Source organism: Bacillus rossius, chromosome 12 (genome assembly GCF_032445375.1).
Source record: "Bacillus rossius redtenbacheri isolate Brsri chromosome 12, Brsri_v3, whole genome shotgun sequence".
NCBI lineage: Eukaryota > Metazoa > Arthropoda > Insecta > Phasmatodea > Bacillidae > Bacillus > Bacillus rossius.
Genome location: NC_086339.1, coordinates 43,005,233 through 43,024,708, shown reverse-complemented (window position 1 = coordinate 43,024,708; position 19,476 = coordinate 43,005,233). Strand labels below are relative to the sequence as shown.

At 45.6% G+C, this 19,476-nt stretch overlaps 2 protein-coding genes across 7 annotated transcripts in view; both read right to left on the bottom strand.

The window, feature by feature from the left end:
- Positions 1-5,869, bottom strand: part of LOC134537971 (uncharacterized) — a 99,650-nt gene extending 93,781 nt beyond the window's left edge. The window contains exons 1-3 of the mRNA XM_063378990.1: positions 5,591-5,869; positions 5,154-5,356; positions 4,009-4,913 (exon numbers count right to left, since the gene is read on the bottom strand). Of these exons, the coding sequence (XP_063235060.1) occupies positions 4,009-4,913; positions 5,154-5,356; positions 5,591-5,869 (1,387 nt within the window). The remainder of the gene's footprint in view (positions 1-4,008; positions 4,914-5,153; positions 5,357-5,590) is intronic.
- Positions 1-19,476, bottom strand: part of LOC134537880 (neutral amino acid transporter B(0)-like) — a 121,883-nt gene that overhangs the window by 68,319 nt on the left and 34,088 nt on the right. The window contains exon 9 of one of the 6 annotated variants that reach the window (XM_063378780.1): positions 9,938-10,481. The exons of 3 other annotated variants lie outside the window; for them this stretch is intronic. The gene's annotated coding sequence lies outside the window, so the exon portion shown is untranslated. Of the gene's footprint in view, positions 1-9,937; positions 10,482-15,966; positions 16,471-19,476 lie in introns of those variants that run through there. 2 more of the 6 variants (XM_063378776.1, XM_063378778.1) reach the window with 2 other exon arrangements.

Below are 19,476 nucleotides of genomic sequence, written 5' to 3'. Positions count from 1 at the left end.
CAAACTACCCATGCTTTGTATGTCCTAATAGTATATTATTTACATGTCACCAAACCAGGCACTATATTTAATCTATACTGCACTAAATCTAGCAGCGAAGTATTTTCTTAATCTAGGGGAACTTAAAATATAACATAATAATTTTATGTATGTAACTTATAACAATATTAACTATACAAATAATAATAATAATATAATCAAGCGTATAAAAAAAAACGGTTTTTCACCGAAAGTAAGCACCTACGAGGTAACTAGCCTCATTTTATATTTATACTAATCACCGAGAGTGGTGAAATCCTTTTCAACCTCCAACGAGAGGTCCCCTAAATTAATTTGGGTATGTTTGAGCATCCCGTTTCTAGGCTAGCACATTCGAGGTAATATAAGATATTTTAATTTTTAATTTTTTACTTACGTAAGTTCAGTCTTTAAGAAGCTAATTGACGCAAAGAGTTGTAATTTTTTTACTCAGAAATACCTCTCTGATATTTTTTGAATCTTCATGAATCTTGTTCGACGATTTAATATATTTAATTTCTGATTACGTTCCTTTTTTTTAATAACCATAATTCGTAAAGTAAGCAAGAATAATGTTTGTAGTTTTTTTTGTACTGATTTTGCGTTAATACTTGTACATGTTTATTTCTTTATTTTCCCTTGCACGTAAATGTGATGTACAGTGACGTACATAAAGTCTGAGCACTGAAGCTGTCACATCTAGCCCTTTTTCTTTTTTCTTTTGCATTCTACCCCAAAGTTGTATTTCTTTTACATCGTTATCGATGAGATTCTTTATTTAAGTAAGAGCTACGTGACTTCCAGACGGCAAACTGGTTTATTTTATGTGTTTTTCTAAAATAGGAGCTAGGTCAAGCTAGCCAACGAGCGGCGCAAAAGTTAGGGTCCTCTGAGCCAACGAGCCATGACCAAGGTCCTCTGAGTGAAAAATCTCATGACCATTTTCGAGTGTGCTTTGGGTTACATTCCCACCACTCATCTTTGGACGGCCTATGTTCAAACCCCCTCTCAGGCAGTGCGAAGCCTATCAGCAGTCATGGAAGATCTAACCGCTCCATTATAATTTATCCCTTTTTGATTTATAATTGTTGGTTTATTGTATTTTACATTTCTTTAAATAATTTAAATTTGAGTGCGAAGAGTCCTTCATTTATCGTTTTGTTTGCAAAATCTTTTAAATAATAAATATTAGTTAATAATAATAAACATCAGAGTGGTATGCACTGAAATTCCTTAATTTATCGAATATTTAATATTTTTAAATTCATTAATATCTACGGATTGTTGATCTTTTGGGGTTTTCATCCCCAATCATTTAAAATTCCGCCAAGGGAATACCACCCTTAGGCCATGTGTCACTCTGGGACTGAGGCTCTGTTTCGCCTTCGAGCAAGCAGCAAATTCGACTGTCTTCTCCATCGCCTGACTGTGCAGGGCTGAGTCCCAATGCCTTCGGCTTCTTATGGAAAGACTATTGTACAGGGGTTTACATTCCCACTTTCATTATTTTCAGGAATACACAAATCCCCACCTTCATAACTGGCACCCGACGGAACAAGTTCCGGTTCCGGCCCAGTGATTTAGGCCCGCCTCACAGCGCCCATGTTTAGAGTTTTTGTCACGTGACACCATTCCCAACATCTGAGATCAACTTTCCTCATGACATCATTCACCGTTAAGGGTAATTTAATTAATTATAATACACTTTCGAACTGAACGTAAATTTTTATGTAAGTAGTAGGATACAGGCGAACCTGGTACTAGTTTTACTAAGGAGTGTAAGTTTGTTTTTTATTTTCCCTATATGCTCCGCATTCAAGCGGGGGAGTATGTGCAGGAAATTAGGCATTTCGTCACATTTTTTTTAATTTTTTCTATAATTTTAAAATTTTTCGGGGTTTATATTTTTTTTAAATTTATCTGGTTGTTAATGGGGGTGATTTACTTTTTGTTAGGCCGGTGTACGCCACGGATTTAAACTTTGTGCCAGTGGACCAAAGCCCCTTCCCAGGGGGCCAATCTGATATTTTGCTGTCTAATGTGGACATGGTCAGCCCGGTTGAAATTTCTCTCGCCTGCAGTCACGCCCCGAGTTTGTAATTTTAATTCCCTGCATGACCAAAACTGCTTTGAGCAGCTCCTGGGCTGCAAGCTGCTACCTTGTAGAGACCTGCTGAGAAAAGCATGTCTCGTCACGAAGCAGTCTCCAGTGGAGCTGCGTTCCCACCTTAGTGGCTATTTCTGCCCCCCCCTTCCTCTCTCTCCTCCTCACTTTAGTTCTGAGAAATTAAGCTAAGAGCAGTGACCGGACGGGACGATGACCTGATGCAAAAACCTTCTCCCGGGTCCGACAGACACATCCCTGACATCTAGCGGCAAAAAAAAGTAACCGCGGGCCTGGTCGCCAGCGTGCAGAGCTTACCCTCATGACACCTGGTGGAAAGTCTGCTTACCACCTCAAGTAGTTCCCCCTTACGCCGCTAGAAGGCAGCGTCGCGGTGCCATAAGGCACTATGCTTTCCTCTCGCGGCCCGGAGAAGTCGATTGTTCTTTGTTTTTGTTTCGGTCCGGTAGAGAGCGCGCATGTCGCGTTGTTGCCACGACCGCCTCGGACTCCTTCGGAAATTTTCGGCTTAGAACCGAACCTACCCCCTCCTTTGACCCGGGGCCTTACCGCCCGATTTAATTAGGGGTTTTGGCCGATTGCGGGGCACTCAGCCCTCTGACCTCGGCTACTGACCTCGTATCATCTACGTCCTCTGCGATAAGAGGCTTTTTGCGGGAACGGTGATTTTCGCGTGCACGAGAATGTAGTCAGTTTGCTTAAGGGATGTGATCCCGTTTGTACAGTAGCCAGGCAGAGGTAGTTTTTAGAAAAGTCATGCGTAGTTAAATTTTTATTTCTTCTTATTTAATTCTAAAAATTCCGGTTTCATCCGCGCATCCTGATTTCTCGGTCCGCGGCATCCTGATGTCGGCGCGAGACACCTAGTGAGCTCCGAACTCTACAGCCTGGTTGGTGAGTAATTTTTTTTCTTTCCCCCCCCCCCCCCCCCCATTCCCGTTTGTTGGCCTTTTGCGCCGACGGTATAGGACTGTCTGGAAGCAAGTCTAATTCGTTTTGAATTTGATTTGGGTTTCAGACAGGGTCGAAGTGCTGGAGAGAGAAATCGCTCCCAGCTCGTGGTCCTGCACCTCCACTGCGGGTCACGTTAGAAGAGAGGTTTCCGCGACCCGACGTTATTTTTTGAAGACCCGGGTGGTAATGTGAAATCAACATCCCCCCCCCCCCACTTTCTAGCTACGAACTACATTAATCGAATGAATAGCCTACCAGCGAACAGTGCTTTCCTCAAGAATATGTAGAATCAATAAAACTAATCAGCGATGTAATTGTTGGGACCTTCAAATTTGGTGCAATTTTTAAATTTTAATCATGTAATAATTTTTGCTAAGGTGTAAGATGTACTGTTTTAATTACTCCTGGGGCGCCCCCTTTAACTTTGTTATTTACTAAGATTTTTATTGTCAGGTTTGAATAATACGAACACAAAATTCCTTAATAATAAAACAGGGAACCTATAGACCAAGCTACTTGTGTAGTGTTAATTTATTTATGATATACCTTGTTCCCTTAAAAGATCCACCAACTCCCCAGTTGCTTGTGTCAGGGAGTTCTAAATTATCTTGTTCTCCACCTCGTGCCACCTCTGGACAATAACTTAATTGTCTCATTTTTCTTGCCCAGCAGTTTCCAAGGCTTTTTTTAATTAATTTAAAATAATTAAACTTTGAGGCACGAGGGGCGTTACAGTGGTGGTGTGGCTGGTGGCATGGCTGGTGGCGTAGGATGGGGAGCTGGTGATGGGGGTGGTGATGTCGGTGATGTGGTGTCCATGGTGGTGGGTTGGTGGTAGGGTGATTGGCCGACTGGTGACGTGGCACGTGAGGCTGGTGATCTTGGGGTGGGGGCCCTTGGGCACTCCCTACCCTCAGAGGGATCCTCGGCAGTGGAAACGAGGCGCAGGTCGTCCCTGTGGATTTTTGTGGCCCTACCATTTGGGAGTCTGATGAGGTATGTGGTGGGGCCTAGGCGTAGCAAGACCTCCCGGGGGGCTGCCCACTTGGGGCTCAGCCCCGCGCAGTAGTTCTTTCTGCCGGACGACAGATGGTGACACCGGGCATAGACCATCTGCCCTGGCTCCAGTGGTGTTGGGAGAGTGGCTGACTGCGGGGTTCGGGTGGCCAGGAACTGGGCTTGGTGCCGTCGTGCCTCTTCCCTTAGGTCAATGGCTGGTGGGCGGGTGACTGCCCCTGCTGCCTCAGCGACCCGCAGCTCGCCCGGTAGGGCGAGTTTCTGACCGTGGAGCAGTTCCGCGGGGGAATGGCCGGTAACAACATTGACTCGCCGGCGCAGGCAGTAGAGCAACTTGGGCAGGTGCACATCCCATTTCGAGTGATCATCCCCCAGGCGGAGGCGCAACTGAACTTTGATGTCCTGGTTGCGTCGCTCCGTCGGGTTCGCCCTCGGGTGATACGTCGGGGTAGTGTGATGCTCAACTCCCCAGCGTCGGCAGTCTGCCGCCCAACGTCTCCCTGTGAACTCGGTACCGTTGTCTGTTAGTAGCGTCTTTGGGTACCCATAGCGGGGGAACACCTCGTTGTCCAGGAGGGCCACTATCGTCCCTGCGCGTGCGTTGGACACGGCGAACGCCTCTGACCATCGCGTGAACACGTCGGTGGTCACAACGAGGAAGCGCTTTCCCCGGGTTGTGCGGGGGTAGGGCCCCATGACGTCGAGGGCCACAGTATGGAAGGGCTCCTCTGGTCGTCGGGGGCGCTGCTGTTCTACCCCGTCCGCAAGGCGCGCCTTGCGTTGCTGACACTGTTGGCAGCTGCGCACATGCACGCGGACATCCCGCGCTACCCCTGACCAGTGGAACAGCTTTCGGAGTGCATGTTGGGTCTGTTCAGCCCCTAGGTGGCCGGCCAGATCATGGTCGTGAAAAAATTGAAGGACCCCTTGCCTCGCCGCAGGGGGCACATGGATCTGCCAGCTGTCCATATCACCTGGGGCCCGATTTTGCAAAACCCCGTCCAGACTACGCTGATGGGGCTGAACCCCTTCCCCACACGCGGCCAGGTCGCGCTGCGTGTCGGGGTCGTCGACCTGGGCCTGCCTCACATGCTCCATTAGGGCGAGTAGGGTGGCTGGTGTGTCTGCCTGGGTGGTAGGGTTCGCCCGCTGGATGGCGTAAAGGGCCGCTGGTGCGGGTGCCGTGGTGCCGCTGGCTGGTGGGTGAGGTGGTGGCAGGAGTTCCTCCCAGCCCTGGGGGTCCTGGAAGACAGTAGTGGGGTCAGGGTGATGGGACAGCTCGTCTGCCAGCTGGTTCTCCCGCCCAGGGACGTGTTCGACGCGGAATGCGAAGCCCTGGAGCATGAGCGCTCAGCGGGTAAATTTGGACTTCTGCCCCTGGGCGGAGTCCAGCCACCGCAGACACTGGCTATCAGTGCGCAGGGTGAACGGCCTCCCCTCGAGGTGGTGCCGATAGCGCTCTAGGGCCCACACCACCGCAAGGCACTCCTGCTCGTTTGCATGATAGCGGCGTTCTGCAGGGCCGAACTTGGCGCTGGCATACTCGGCCACTCGCCGCTCCCCGTCTCCCCCTTCCTGGTAGAGCACCGCCCCCATGCCCTCTTGGCTGGCGTCCGTCTGGACGAAGATGGGTTCGTCTGGGTCCAGGCGTGATAGGGTGTGGCACTCTCTGAATCGCTGCTTCACCGCGGTCAGGGCCTGCTCGGCGGCGGTCGTCCACCGGAACTTTGACTTGGGCGATAGGAGGTCGGTCATGGGTGCGGTGATAGTGGCGAAATGGGGTATGAACGACCGCAACCAGTTGAGCAGCCCCATCAGTTTCTGGAGCTGCTTCCTGGTGCGGGGTGCCTGTTTGCTGTCGATGAGGTCGAGCTGGGCGGGAATGGGCCGGCATCCCTCGGCGCTGACAATATGCCCCAAGAATTCCAGCTCCGCGGCACCGATGTGACACTTGGGCGGCGAGCACGTGAGTCCGTGTGTGGCGAGCCGTTCGAGGACCAGCGCGAGATGGTGGGCATGGTCCTCCCACGTCCGTGACCAGATGATCACGTCGTCCAGGTACGCGGTGGCAAACTCACCGATGTACCCGTCCAGGACGCGGACCATCATGGTCTGGAACGTCGCGGGGGCGTCCATCAGCCCGAACGGCATTGCACAGAACTGGAAGCGCCGCCCATCGGGGGCCGTGAACGCTGTCTTGGGGCGGTCCTCGGGACGTACTGGGACTTGCCAGTACCCCGACTTGAGGTCGAGAGACGAAAATATGCGGGCGTCCCCCAGCCCGGTGAGTGCCTCAGTGATGTTAATGAGGGGTGGTGGTGCTGGGATGGTGATGTCGTTGACGGGCTTGAAGTTAATGCAAAAACGGAGAGATCCGTCCTTTTTGCTAGCCATGACGATCCGGCAGTTGTATGGGGATTCTGTTGGCTCGATGACGCCATCCTCTAACATCTCTGTGATTTGATCCCTGATAGCTAGCCGCTCACGAGGTCCAAACCCAAAGGGCTTCTCGAAAGGGGGCCGGTGTGGTATGGTTGGTATGCAATGCTCTGTGATCGTGGTGCGGCGCAGTAGGTCCGCGGCGGCAAACACCTGGGGCTGCTGCCCCAAGACCGCATCAAACATGGGCACATGTACGGGGGGTACACCATGGCGGAGGTCCACCAGGTGTAGGGGCTCGCCCCGCGGTGGTGGGGTCCTGTAGTTGAGTCCATATACCGTCCGTCGGCCCCTGGTCCCCACATGGACCCGCTACCCCCGGACCTCGACTGTGGCGTCCTCCTGCTCCAACCAGGGCAGCCCCAGGATCAGGTCGTCGCGGAGGTCGTGCACCACTAGGGCACTGGTGCTACTAACAAAATCCCTTACGCCGACCCTTACCTGGGCACGCCCCGTCGTGAAAGTGCTGGCCCCAGTGGTGGCCAGCTGGACGATGTCGACCTCCCGCACCAGGTCCGCCTCTGGGATGAGGTGGGCAGCGACGTAGGTATGCGTGGTTGCGGTGTCCACCAGCGCGGTGATGGGTTGGCCGTTCAGCTCCACCGGTATGTGGATCAGCGCAACAGCCTTGGGCCCTACTCGGCCCAGCCTGGGCCGACAGCCCTGGGTGGCCCCCGCAGCAGCGTGCAGGGGCGGCGCCGATGCCAGGTGATCGGCGTCGCTCGCCGGCGACCTGGGGCAGGCCGCGAACGGGTGGGGCGGGCCGCCCCCACCCGCGCCAGGTGGGTGCGACGTTAGCTGAGTGGCCCCCGCAGCAGCGTGCGGGGGCGGCGCCGACGCCAGGTGGACGGCGTCGCTCGCCGGCGACCTGGGGCAGGCCGCGAACGGTTGGGTCGGGCCACCCCCACCCGCGCCAGGTGGGTGAGATGGCAGCTGATTGGCCCCCGCAGCAGCGTCCAGGGGCGGCGCCGACGTCAGGTGATCGGCGTCGCTCGCCGGCGACCTGGGGCAGACCGCGAACGGGTGGGGCGGGCCGCCCCCACCCACGCCAGGTGGGTGAGACGGCAGCTGATTGGCCCCCGCAGCAGCGTGCAGGGGCGGCGCCGAACCCAGGTGATCGGCGTCGCTCGCCGGCGACCTGGGGCAGGTCGCGAACGGGTGAGGCGGGCCGCCCCCACCCGCGGCAGATGGGTGAGACGGCAGCTGAGTGGCCCCCGCAGCTGCGTGCGGGGGTGGCGCCGACACCAGGTGGACGGCGTCGCTCGCAGGCGACCTGGGGCGGGCCACGAACTTCGCGAATAGGTGAGGCGGGCCCCCTCCAGCTGTGATAGGTGTGCGGGGTGGAAACTGGGTGGTTCCGCGGCGCTGGGGTGCGTCTCTCGGTGGAGCTGGGCTGTTATTTGGGGGGTGGTGGCCAGCTGCGTCACCGCCCCCTAGACGGAGTTTCCCGGGAGCTTCACCTCGCCCCTTCGCGTTCGCCAGACTGCCTCGCGGGTCGGGCACACCGTGTGCCAGTGGTACTGCTCTGTCGCGCAGTAGCGGCAGCGGGGTGGCCGGTTGTCCTGGGCGCCCTGTGTTCCCCCGCGGTGGTCGTCGCGACGCGTCTGTACCGCGCCACGGTAAGGAGGGCCCGGTAGGGGCATCCCCTCCCCCATCGGGGACGGGTCGGTGGGCCGGTAGTTGCCCCTCGGCGGCGGCGGGCCCGTGTACGGCACTACGGCACGTTCGTCCTCTGCGCGCGCCGTCCCCTTGGTGGACGTGGCTGACCGGGGCGTCGCGACGCCCTTGGCGCTGCGAGCTGATTGGAGGTCATGCTCTACGGCTCGTGCTTGTGCGAGAAAAACATCCAGCCCGCGAGTCACTGCTTCGTGCAAGAATGGGCGAAGTTCGGGGGACACTAGCTCCACTATGAAGGGCAGTATGTCGCTAGTTTGACTCCCCGGTGTTAGGCGGCGGTATAGTCTGAGCTTGTTATAAACAAACGTCTCCACTGCCTCCCCGTCCCCTTGGCAACGGCTGAACATCTCACTCCGACATGTGTTCAGAGCTCGGGTGTCATTGAAGCGCGCCTCCAGCTGGCGGGCGAAGTCCTCCCAGTCCGCGTCGTAGCTGCCCGCCTGGGTCCACCACTCGCGCGCCTCGCCGCGCAGCTGCGCGCTCACGCGTTCTGCCCGCTCTTCGCGCGGTATCAGGTGCCGCACGAGCCTCGCCTCGCAGGCTCGCAAAAACACGCGCGGATCCTCGTGGTTGAGGCCCCCGAACTCCGGGAGGGTAATAGGCCCGGTGAGGGGGCGGGACGTGGTGGCTAGCTGACCCCCTGGGTGCCCTCGTGCGTGTCGCTCGCACCCCCCACACAGAAAAAGTCCGTCCCGGAAATTTACGAATTCCAGCGCGTCTGCGCATGCGCGGTGTTTAATTGTTCCGCACTGCTGGCATCTCGCTATCTCGCCTCGGTAACCGGGACAGTGGACAGCGGCGCACTGGGGACCCGCTAGGGTTCTGGGTTGCCCCTCCGTCTTGACGCGTACCGTTTCGCAGGTGCAGTACAGGCGGGGGTACTCACCGGTGCTGTGGCTGGTGGTGTGCGGCTTGCCACACCCGGCGCAATAGCTCTCCATGGTCATGGCTATGTCCGGCCTCTTGTCCATGCGCGATCCGCGGCTGTCCGACCCGAGCGTCGGGATGAAGCGTCGGTGGCGGGCGCGGGCAGATCCGGGGGTGCGCCCCCTTGCGCTTACGACCGAGCGGTCTTGCCCGCACGCACGCGCCTCGCGGTTGTATACGCGGCCGCGGCTGGTGACGTACTCTGGCGTCTCGGTGATCTTCGGGTGCGCTCGTTTGTCCTCGGCGCGCGATCGGTCAGGGCAGTCCACTCTCTCGCGAGAGGTCTGGCGGGAGGGGGTGAGCGAACGATCTCTACGCAGGGGGGGGGGGGGTGTGGAACCGCGGAATGCGGGAGGGAGTGAGCGAACGCTCTTAGAGCGGGAGGGGGGTGGTGTGGCCTGATTCACCCGGCGCATCCCGTTCCGCGGCTCCTGCACGTCTGCGCGCGCTTTCTCTCCCCTTTGTGCTGTCCCTACGCGTAACTCTGCCGGATTTTCTGCGATTCGGATGGCGTTTGCGGCGTTGTTATGTTGCCAAACTAGGTGGGCGCCATTTGACGCCTTCTGCCTTCTGCCAAGGTGATGTTGAGGGTGTGGAGTTGCTTCTGGGCGCCAACCAGCAATAATAGCTACGTGCTAGTGCGTAGCCGAGACTCTTGACTCAGGGCGTGACGTCGCCACGTGGCCGGCAGGCAGTAAGGGTCGTTCCGTCAGAGTTACCCCCGGCTGTTTTAGCCACCAGGGACGCTATACTACGGGCGTTGTAACAAATACGCGGGGCTCGAGTCAAAGTGGTTTATTGTCAGGCACGCTATACATGCGCTGCGTCGTGCATGACCCGCTTACTGGGAGCCGCGCTCTACAGGACACGTTTCTGATGTGCTGAAAACTCACGCAATTCCGGTAGAGATGGCAAGGGCGGAGGTCGAGAGGCTCCGCGGGCGACTCGCGACTAGTCTCCTTGGAGGGCGGTGATTAACTGGCGATGGCTGTGACGTCCGCACGACTCCCCAGCCTCGCTCCCGCGAAAACGTGTCGTGTGCAAAAGTAATCCCGGGCCATGCACGCCGCCTGATCGCGCTAAAGTCCAGAATTACAATTAATATTTAAGCACAGTCATTACTTAATTAATATTGTTTTTTAGAGTGCTGAATGTTAATTTCAAAGTCCAGGTAATCAGGTCACCTAACAGTACCCCCTTGGTCGACTTTCGCGCGGGCGACAGTCGATTAGGCAGGGCAGCTTACGTTCGAGGCGTTGCACCACCCTGCACCCAGATGCGTTCACGTCGTAGTGATGTTGAAGTCTCTACCACATACAGGAGACTACCATCAAAACATATACTGAAAACACTCGGAAAGTTGGGTGAAACTTTCTTATACACAATATTTCTGCTTATAGTACTTTTGTCTTAGACAATTACATACATCACAAAAAAAAATTAATCACATTAAACTTACAAAACATGACATGAAATAATGGTTGCGGAAGCATGCCATAAAATTTGCAGATATCTTACCTAAACCTACACTGCACGGCGTTATGAGCAGAGGCCAAAACAAACACATGTATTTATTGAATGAAATTGTAAAGGTACAACAAACTATTTGACCGTCCACCCCCCCCCCCCCCAACATTTTTTTCACCAGCCCTGCAAAATATATTTTGGCAAAATAAAAAGGCTAATTTGCATAACACGCAAATAGTTTTGTCAGCTACATCAAAAAAAAATGCGAAAAAAGGTTTAATGGTATGAGAGCACATGACTTACAATAATACTGTGACACGTGAATAAGCTTGAAACAAGGTGCTCCGAATAAAATGCTTGTTCTGTCATTTGATTTCGTCCCTTTATGAGTGGGCGAGGACGTGTGTGCAGTGACAGTAATAGTGACAGTGACAGTAATGGTGACGACTGTAATACCGGTTATTCAAGCCACGGAATAGAAGGCATGGCTGTAATATAAGCGAGCAAGGAATTTGTGTGGTAAGTTAAAAAGATTTTCATACACAGTATTAACCGGTGTTAGCCTCCTAATCCTATTCCCTTCATTCTGCTTCACTCTACAAAACTTTAAATCTATGACAAGTACCAAGTTTTCATACATCCACCGTATTATATACACTTAAATACTTTAAATGAGTTAAAAACAATATATGAAATAAATTTTTAACTAATCAACAAGATTATGACTTACCATTGAAATAGTAGAAACATATATTTATAGCAAAATCTCATATATTAAAGGTATTAACACAATTGAAAAATAATCCTATTAAATCTTCGTACTATGATTTAATGCATATGGTTCTTTTTAAGGTATCGTCCAGTTTATGTAGCTCCAAAATCAACAATTTGATCGCAAAGGTAAAAGAATCAGAGCGTTCATGTTTAAAATAAGAAAACTGTTTATGTTCCCATAGTTACTAATGGAGTAAGCAATATAAATATTATTAATTAGGATCGAAGTCGCGATTGGATGCCTACCATTAGCTTGGATTGCATGTTTTAAAACCGTGCTACGCTTAAGTAACTGGATCCCTTATCCCTCGATCAATAAAACCACTATTTATACATAAATTCCATCACAATCAAACAAATTAAAATCTGAGCGAGTTTTTTTAGCACTATCCAGTGATGTGTAATCATCTATCCTCAGCAACGATAAATTCGTGTGTGCTCATGTTGCAAATCATTTTACAAAACGAAAAACCGGCATGTCATTTAACGTAAGATTCTTTAAAATTATTCCGAAAGCGATAAATATATGAAAAGTAAATAGTACCCTTCATAAAAAGTAACTTTAATGTTTTTATCAAAATGGTTCTATCGATTTCTCAGGACTAGCCGAACAGACGGAGTATCGAAAGAGTCGCATAGAAATACCTCAACGCTGAACCTGTGAAAATTTCCTCAAGACAGGAAGTATCATCGCCTGCGATTTTTTTGCAGGTTATCTTCCTTTAGGCACTTTGTGGAGAGGGGGGGAAAATTTTAGTATGCACCAGAAATGCAATGAAACAAGGGCGCTTAACACCACGAAAATTTAACCGTTTTAAAGTCCAATGCACATGCATGCAGAAACTGTTAGAGCCACGAGCCAAATTCGTCCAGAAGGTAGAACCAGTTGTCTAGTACAAACTATTTTTGTTTGTGTTAAAACAGAAAACTTACTGCCTGTTTCTTATATCATTTTAATGTTTGAGTTTGTGTTCATGTCTATGACACTACAAAACTAGGTCTACGCATATTCTGCTGCAATCCAAATGTCTGGACCCCACCAGGAGGAAATAATATATTTACCAACCAAACAATGCACTCTTTAAGATTGAATTTTGTATTCTCAAACAACTTTATTTTAAAATTTTTGGTAATTTTAATTTAATTTTTATATGTGTTTTCTGGTCTGCTACGCCTGGTAACGTATATCAACGTTAACAGCCATCCAATAAGAGGACAACATTAAAACAATTTTTTTTGAATAGATTAAGTTAAGAAATGTTTATAGTGTAAGTGACGCCATGTGAAACAGGATATCTAAAAGTTTTCTGACAGAAGTGTATAATATGGGCTCTTGGGACCACCATCTGACGTTACGGCGGCCATCTTGGACTAAAAAATAACTATAAAATGACTCAAATTGACTCTAAATGACTCAAAATTCCTAAAACTTTCCTGATTGCAAGGGAAAAATTCCCGTTTTGAAGGAAAATGTCCAGTTTTTGTACTTTAAAATGCCAACGACTAGATAAGCCCATATTAAGGGTAAAATCAATGACATCTTGACTGTCTTTAACTTAGTACTCGATGGACGTTGTACCATCGTCTACGGGAACCCAGACTTCAGCGACAATTGTGACACAGATCCCGTTGGCAACATCGACGATAACATTAGAGGAAACTTCAACAGTCATGGTACCACCAGCAGAAGACAACTTAATGACTTCAGTGCTGGCTGCACAGGAAACCACGATGAACGTCATTTCGCCCTCGATGGAGACTTTAATTGCTGGGGATTCAACAACAACTAACGAGCATCGATGCTGTTACTGCGACAAGATTTTCTCAAACAGCAGGAATTCTCGGCGACATGAGAAGAGAGAATGTGCTAAGAATCTTTCTCGTAAAATGTTTGGCTGTTAAAAGTTTCGCAAGAAATTTACAAGAAATTTTAATTTGAAACATCACTTGAAGACATGCAAATGCGCGGCAGAAACTAAAGTTTTCTATACAACAGCGAATGATTAATGTTCATAAGTGTACACCAGGATCTCGTACAACTGCAGTAACATCAGCATCTGGTCACGTTCGTCTTCAATGACTAGACATCCTTGCGGCTACTGCAATAGGACGTTTGCATTTGCTCATGATATACGGAGACATGAGCGGAGTAAATGTACGAAGAATGCTTTTCGCTGCGATGAGTGGCATGTTTGGTTTACTTTAATTGATAATTTGCGAAAACATGCGAAAAACTGTAAATTTGAAGTCCATGTGCCTACTATTGAACTACCAGCAGAATTTTCTACTCCTTGGTTTAGGTTGGAGACTCGTGAACGTACCAAAAAAACAGATGTGTAGCAACCGATTGCTATGTCGTCTGGACATGAAACTAAACAAAATACTGTGTTCGGTGCATTACATGTGAATGATGATGGGTTCTACTTGGCACAGTCTGCATTTCGTGGAACATTGAAAGACTACTATTATATAAATATGTTTAGTGAATCGAAATACATTTGTACTTTTCTTGACGATATCAGGCAGAACATAATCAATCAGCAACGGTCCTTGGAAATGTAACTTGTGGTTGGACTGTGTATATGGTAAGCCATATCCATTCGAGGACAAAGTGACGAAGAGCGCTTTCAAGACATCGGCTGCTGTAATTTACACTTCTGACGATGTGAAGCAGTCTGTTCAACACGGTGTCTAGTAACTGTGTCAAGAAGAGAAAGAGTATGTCAGTAAAGGATCTGGCTGGTCTCTGTCTAGTATAAACCAATTGGAGCTGAGAATTAGTCATTTAACGCCATTGCAAGACTTAATGTCGGAGGAAAAAATGTAAACAATCCCAATCCTCACCCAGAACCCAGTTCCAGGAGCCCGTATTATACACTACTTGTGATTACAACCAATCAGGGTATTAGTTAACAAATTTAAAGCATCCATCGCACAAGGCAGATAAATACTATTTTCTAATAAAGCTAAATGAAATAGCTAAAGCATTCCTTACGTAATTGTAAGTAGCAGTGACAATGAAGAACATAAAATACGTAATAGCTCTGTAACTGCAACTATGTTATATACTTCTAGTTGTAAACTTAATAAACGCCGTAGCAATAAAAAGTTATTTTGAGGTATCTGAATTGCGATTTACATATTGATGTGAAATAAGGCTGCTTACGTGTGTAATTGTGCAGCACTAAAACTTCTGAAGTGAAATCTTTTATTAAAATTTGTATAGGCTAATACTGAATTTCAGAACACTCGTGACCTAAGAGTTAGTAAGTTAAAAAATTGTGTTCTTTGACTGAACTAACTAACTAGTGAACATCTGGAGATATACTAAGGGTATTGATGTGCTAAATAAACTTTATGGTAGTGAAACTATACTAAAATACATTTTGTAAACTTCAATAGTCATAAAAAGGTAAAATAGTAACCTAAAAATACATTTAATTATTAACCTAGAAAATTGTATTGAAACAAACATGCCATCTAAGATATATTTTTACATTCTGTTGTTTCTCTAAAACATTTCGAACGCAACGCTATCTTTTAAAAAAAATATTCAAACTAAAAAAATTTAGTTAAATAGATACATAAAAAAAAAATAATCTGAAAATATTGAAAAACATAATATAACACTAAGTTTATGAATGTGTATTATTTTTTTACCAATCGACAGAATTCAGTCTGTAAATGCTTCCTACAAACAAACTCTAACTTCGTTAAGCTGATTTAAAATTTTATGTTTTAAATTAAAAATTTATTCACCAAATTCTTTTAGTTAACATGGCATAGAATATATGTAGGATAACAATTTATTGTGTCTGTAAGGTACGATGAGTAATACGCTATCTCAATATTTAAATGTTAACCAAATGTTGTCAAAATTGTTATTCCAGCATTTTAATTTATTTTAACAGTTGTCATTATTAATTTTTATGCATATAAGTAATATAATAAATTATTGAAAGTGTGTTGTACTATATTATAGAGATATATTGGTAAACCAATTAGCTTATTTGTAAGTTGAACTATAAATGTAATTGTAGATTTTTTTTTTTTTTTTTATCAAACGCAAAATTTTGTTGATGCAGAAAATGAATATTATGTGTGCATTCATACAAAATATAGGGAGTTCAATTTAAATGAAACCAGACTGGAGTTTTGTACAAATAAAACAATTGTTTGTTATTATGAATCCAAAAATAATGTTTATATTATGCTTTTATATCTTACATTTTATCATCTGTTGTGTTTATGATCGTCAATTTAATAAAATTAGACTTATGAATGTCTACTTGCACATTTTGTAATGCCTGCAAGCAGTTTTATTGCTGAATATTATAAAGTTAACAGGTTTACTAATATGTTTGAACTAATTGTATTAAACATAATTTTTTTCCTATATTTATTGTTTATAACTTAATAAAATTATAAATAATATATACACTAAAATTGCTTATGTTTTATTAAATTATAAATTAGTATTAATAGAATGTTTGTATTTAATCAAATTATTGTTTTGTAATATGTCTGTATTTTTCTTTGTCTTCTTCATATTCTATGTTTATCAATTATTTTTTATCAATACTAACAATACTTTCTTTTAATTTTAGTTCACTATCTTCCTATTAACATTCCAAGTTATATTATGTTAATAAACTGTTTTTTTTTCAAGAGTGCTAACAACCATGGTCATTGCGATATCTATAAAAATGTGAAGTATTGTTACAGCTGAATAACATTTCTTCTCCAATCTTATTGTTAACGTACACGCTGTGTTTTCACACAATAATATTCATTTAAACTGTACGGTACAAATGTATGTTGTAGAATACACATTCAAAAGCGTTTATACATTTGCCGATATCTTCTTCCCATTCAAACGACTGTAGATTAATTGTCTCCGCGTGGTGTCCCCATCAGCGCGCTGCTGTAGACCGGGCGGTGCGACCACGGTGACGTAATGCGCAGTAGAGGACGAGTTCAGACGGTCGGATGGTTACACCTCCACTTCCTTACACCATGGGTGACGCTGTAAGACCGGTTATTCAAGCCACGGATTAAAAATAATGGCTGTCCTGTCAGGAAAAAAAAAACGAATGAGTGTTGTAAGTAAACAAGGTTTTCAGTTACAGTATTACCCGGTTTTAGCCTCCTGATCTTGTTTCAGTTATTCTGTGTTGCTCTACAAAACTTTATATCTGTGGCATGTACTACTCTTTCAGATACGTAGCCTATTCTTTATACTTAAATACTTTAAATGAGTTAACTTTAATGATTTAAAAATAGATTGTAATTTATTATCAAGTTTATTACTTACCACTGCAAAAGTACAATCATATTTATATTACGAAATATTATGTATTATTGTTTAAACACCATTGAAATCAAACCATATTTACACTTCATATTTTTTACTGCGCTTTTTTAAAAGAATCTGCTATTTGAGGACGCAGCAGAAGCAACAATTTGAAAATAAATTTTAAAAAAGCACCGGGTTGATCGCTTTTATATATGTTCATGTATGAAAGAAGAAAAATAAAGTTTATGTTCCCATAGTTACTAATGAAGAAAACAATATACTCATAAGTCAGATTGAAGGTACAATTTAAATAGCTACCATTAGCATGATAGGATGATTTTAAACTGTTTCACGCATAAGTAATTGGATCTATTATCTCTCCAACAATAATTATATCAATGTTATCACCATTTAATAAAATAAAAATGTGAGTGAGGCTTCAAAAGCTCTCCAGTAATTGTGAACATTTAACCTCAATTCGTGAGTTCTCATGTTTCAAATAATCTTATAATACGAAAATTGAACACAAAATTTAACTTTAAATTCTTTAAAATATTCCAGCGTAACAAATATAAAAACAGGGAAACGGTAAACAGTTTTCCCTCTTTAAAATATACCTATAATCTGTTCAACATGATGGTAGAAATGATTTGTCAGGTCTAGCTGAACTACATGAGTACCAAAAGTGCCTCAATGCTTAGCCTGTGATGATTCCCTAAAGACCGAAATTATCATCGCCTGCGTAATGTAGTTATATATATATATAGTAGTATGTAAATGACGGTCCTGAAACAGGCGTCAGGCGGTGGATTGTGATTGTCGGTCCGCCATCTTGGATTGTGACGTCACGACGGCCATTTTTGACTCAAAATTCCTCAAAATTCTTTAAAGTTGACTCATAATGACTCAAAATTTCCCGTTTTCAGGGAAAAATTTCCCGTTTTCGAGGGAAAAATTCCCGTTTCGAGGGAAAATTAGGATTTCGAAAAACCACAAAAGTCGTTTTGCCTTAAAAACCACAAAATTCCTAAAAGAGGCTTAAGAATCCTTGTCTACAGCCTCCAATAAGCCTCTGACGTCATCTAGGATTATGACGTCACTGTTGCAATTTCTGTTACTCCCGCCATCTTGAAAATCTTTATTTATTATCCAATTTTAATGAAAAAAAAATTAAAATTTATAAAAAATTCAGCTTCCGTTAAGCCATTTCTAGGAATAAGGATACAATGACCGCCATTTTGGATTATGACGTCACTGTTGCAATTTTCGTTATGCTCGCCATCTTTAAAATCCACAACTTTTATGTTAGAAAATCGGGATAATTTTTAAAAACCATTAAAAAATAATTTAATCGAATTAAATAAAAATCTTAAAAACACCATTGTTGCAGTTATCGTTACGGAAGCCATCTTGGATCATATAAATGTTGCATGTTTCGTTTCGTCCAGCAATCTCGGTTGAGTACCATGCCATCGTTACACCTTTACGTTACGACCACCATATTGGATCCTATTAATGTTGAAATTACTGTTATGGTCACCATCTTGAAATTTAGACGCCACCTTGGAAATCCGTAATTCTTATGTTAGAAAATCGGGAAAAATTCCAAAATTCATCAAAAATTAACTTAATAGAATTCTAATTGATTATATCGACTCCCGTCCTTGGTTCGAAACTGGTGAGGGCAAAAAATAAAAATAAAACATCAGATCCTTCCTCCACAGAAGCCACCTACAGACTGACTTACCACCACCAATAACAAGGTATTTACCATCAGCTGGTATGACGTCATGTCCGCCATCTTGTCTTCGTCCGCTGGAGACCGTCATCTTGTTTTCGTCTGCTAAAGTGTGCTGGCGACATGTTAATATAATTTTCTGTTCACCATAACTTTAACCTCTACTGTTGGCATTAAACTTTGTCATTGACATTAACCTTGAACTTTGACCTTGACCTTGAACTTTGACCTTGACCTTGACCTTTGATTTTAACCTTGAACTTTGAACTTGACCTTGAATTTTGACCTTGAACTATGACCTTGACCTTTGACCTTGAATTTGAACTTTGACCATGACCTTGATCATTGACCTTGACCTTGACCTTGATCATTGACATTGACCTTGAACTTTGACCTTGACCTTGAACTTTGACCTTGTCCTTGAATTTGGTCTTGGCCATGAAATTTGACCTTGAACTTGATCTTTGACTTTGATCTTGACGTCCATCATGGATCAGTCATTGTATGTTTAGTTCATGCTACCAAGAGCTACCGCATGCTAGCGGTCATTGCCACCATCATGTTTTCGTCTGCTGGAGGACACTATCTTGTGTGTACTCGTCTTACCATAATGCTAGTTTAATTATAACCTGCTACAGTGCAGTAATTATTTATTATTACTGAGGTGCCCGCCATCTTGAAATTCGGCAGCCATCTTGAAATCATGTAATTATTTAGCTAGAAATGAGGGGAAATTTCAAAAAGTCTCCGAAAAAAAAATCATTTATTAATTTTCAAATTGAATCGATGGATTCCTGTCCACGGTTCGATTCCTGACCAGTGACAGTTGTAACTAATTATTAAATAAATTTTAGATTCTCTTTTCCATTACCTTTCGTGGAGTTTATTAATCATTCGCTCTACGAAAAACAACTCAAGTCAATATACCTGACCAACGAATTAATACAGTGCCGATTAGCCTATTATGAAAGTCAAATTTTTCAATAATCTGAATAACCTATAAGCCGTTCTTGTACAAAGCCAACATATAGATCAATTGTCTTC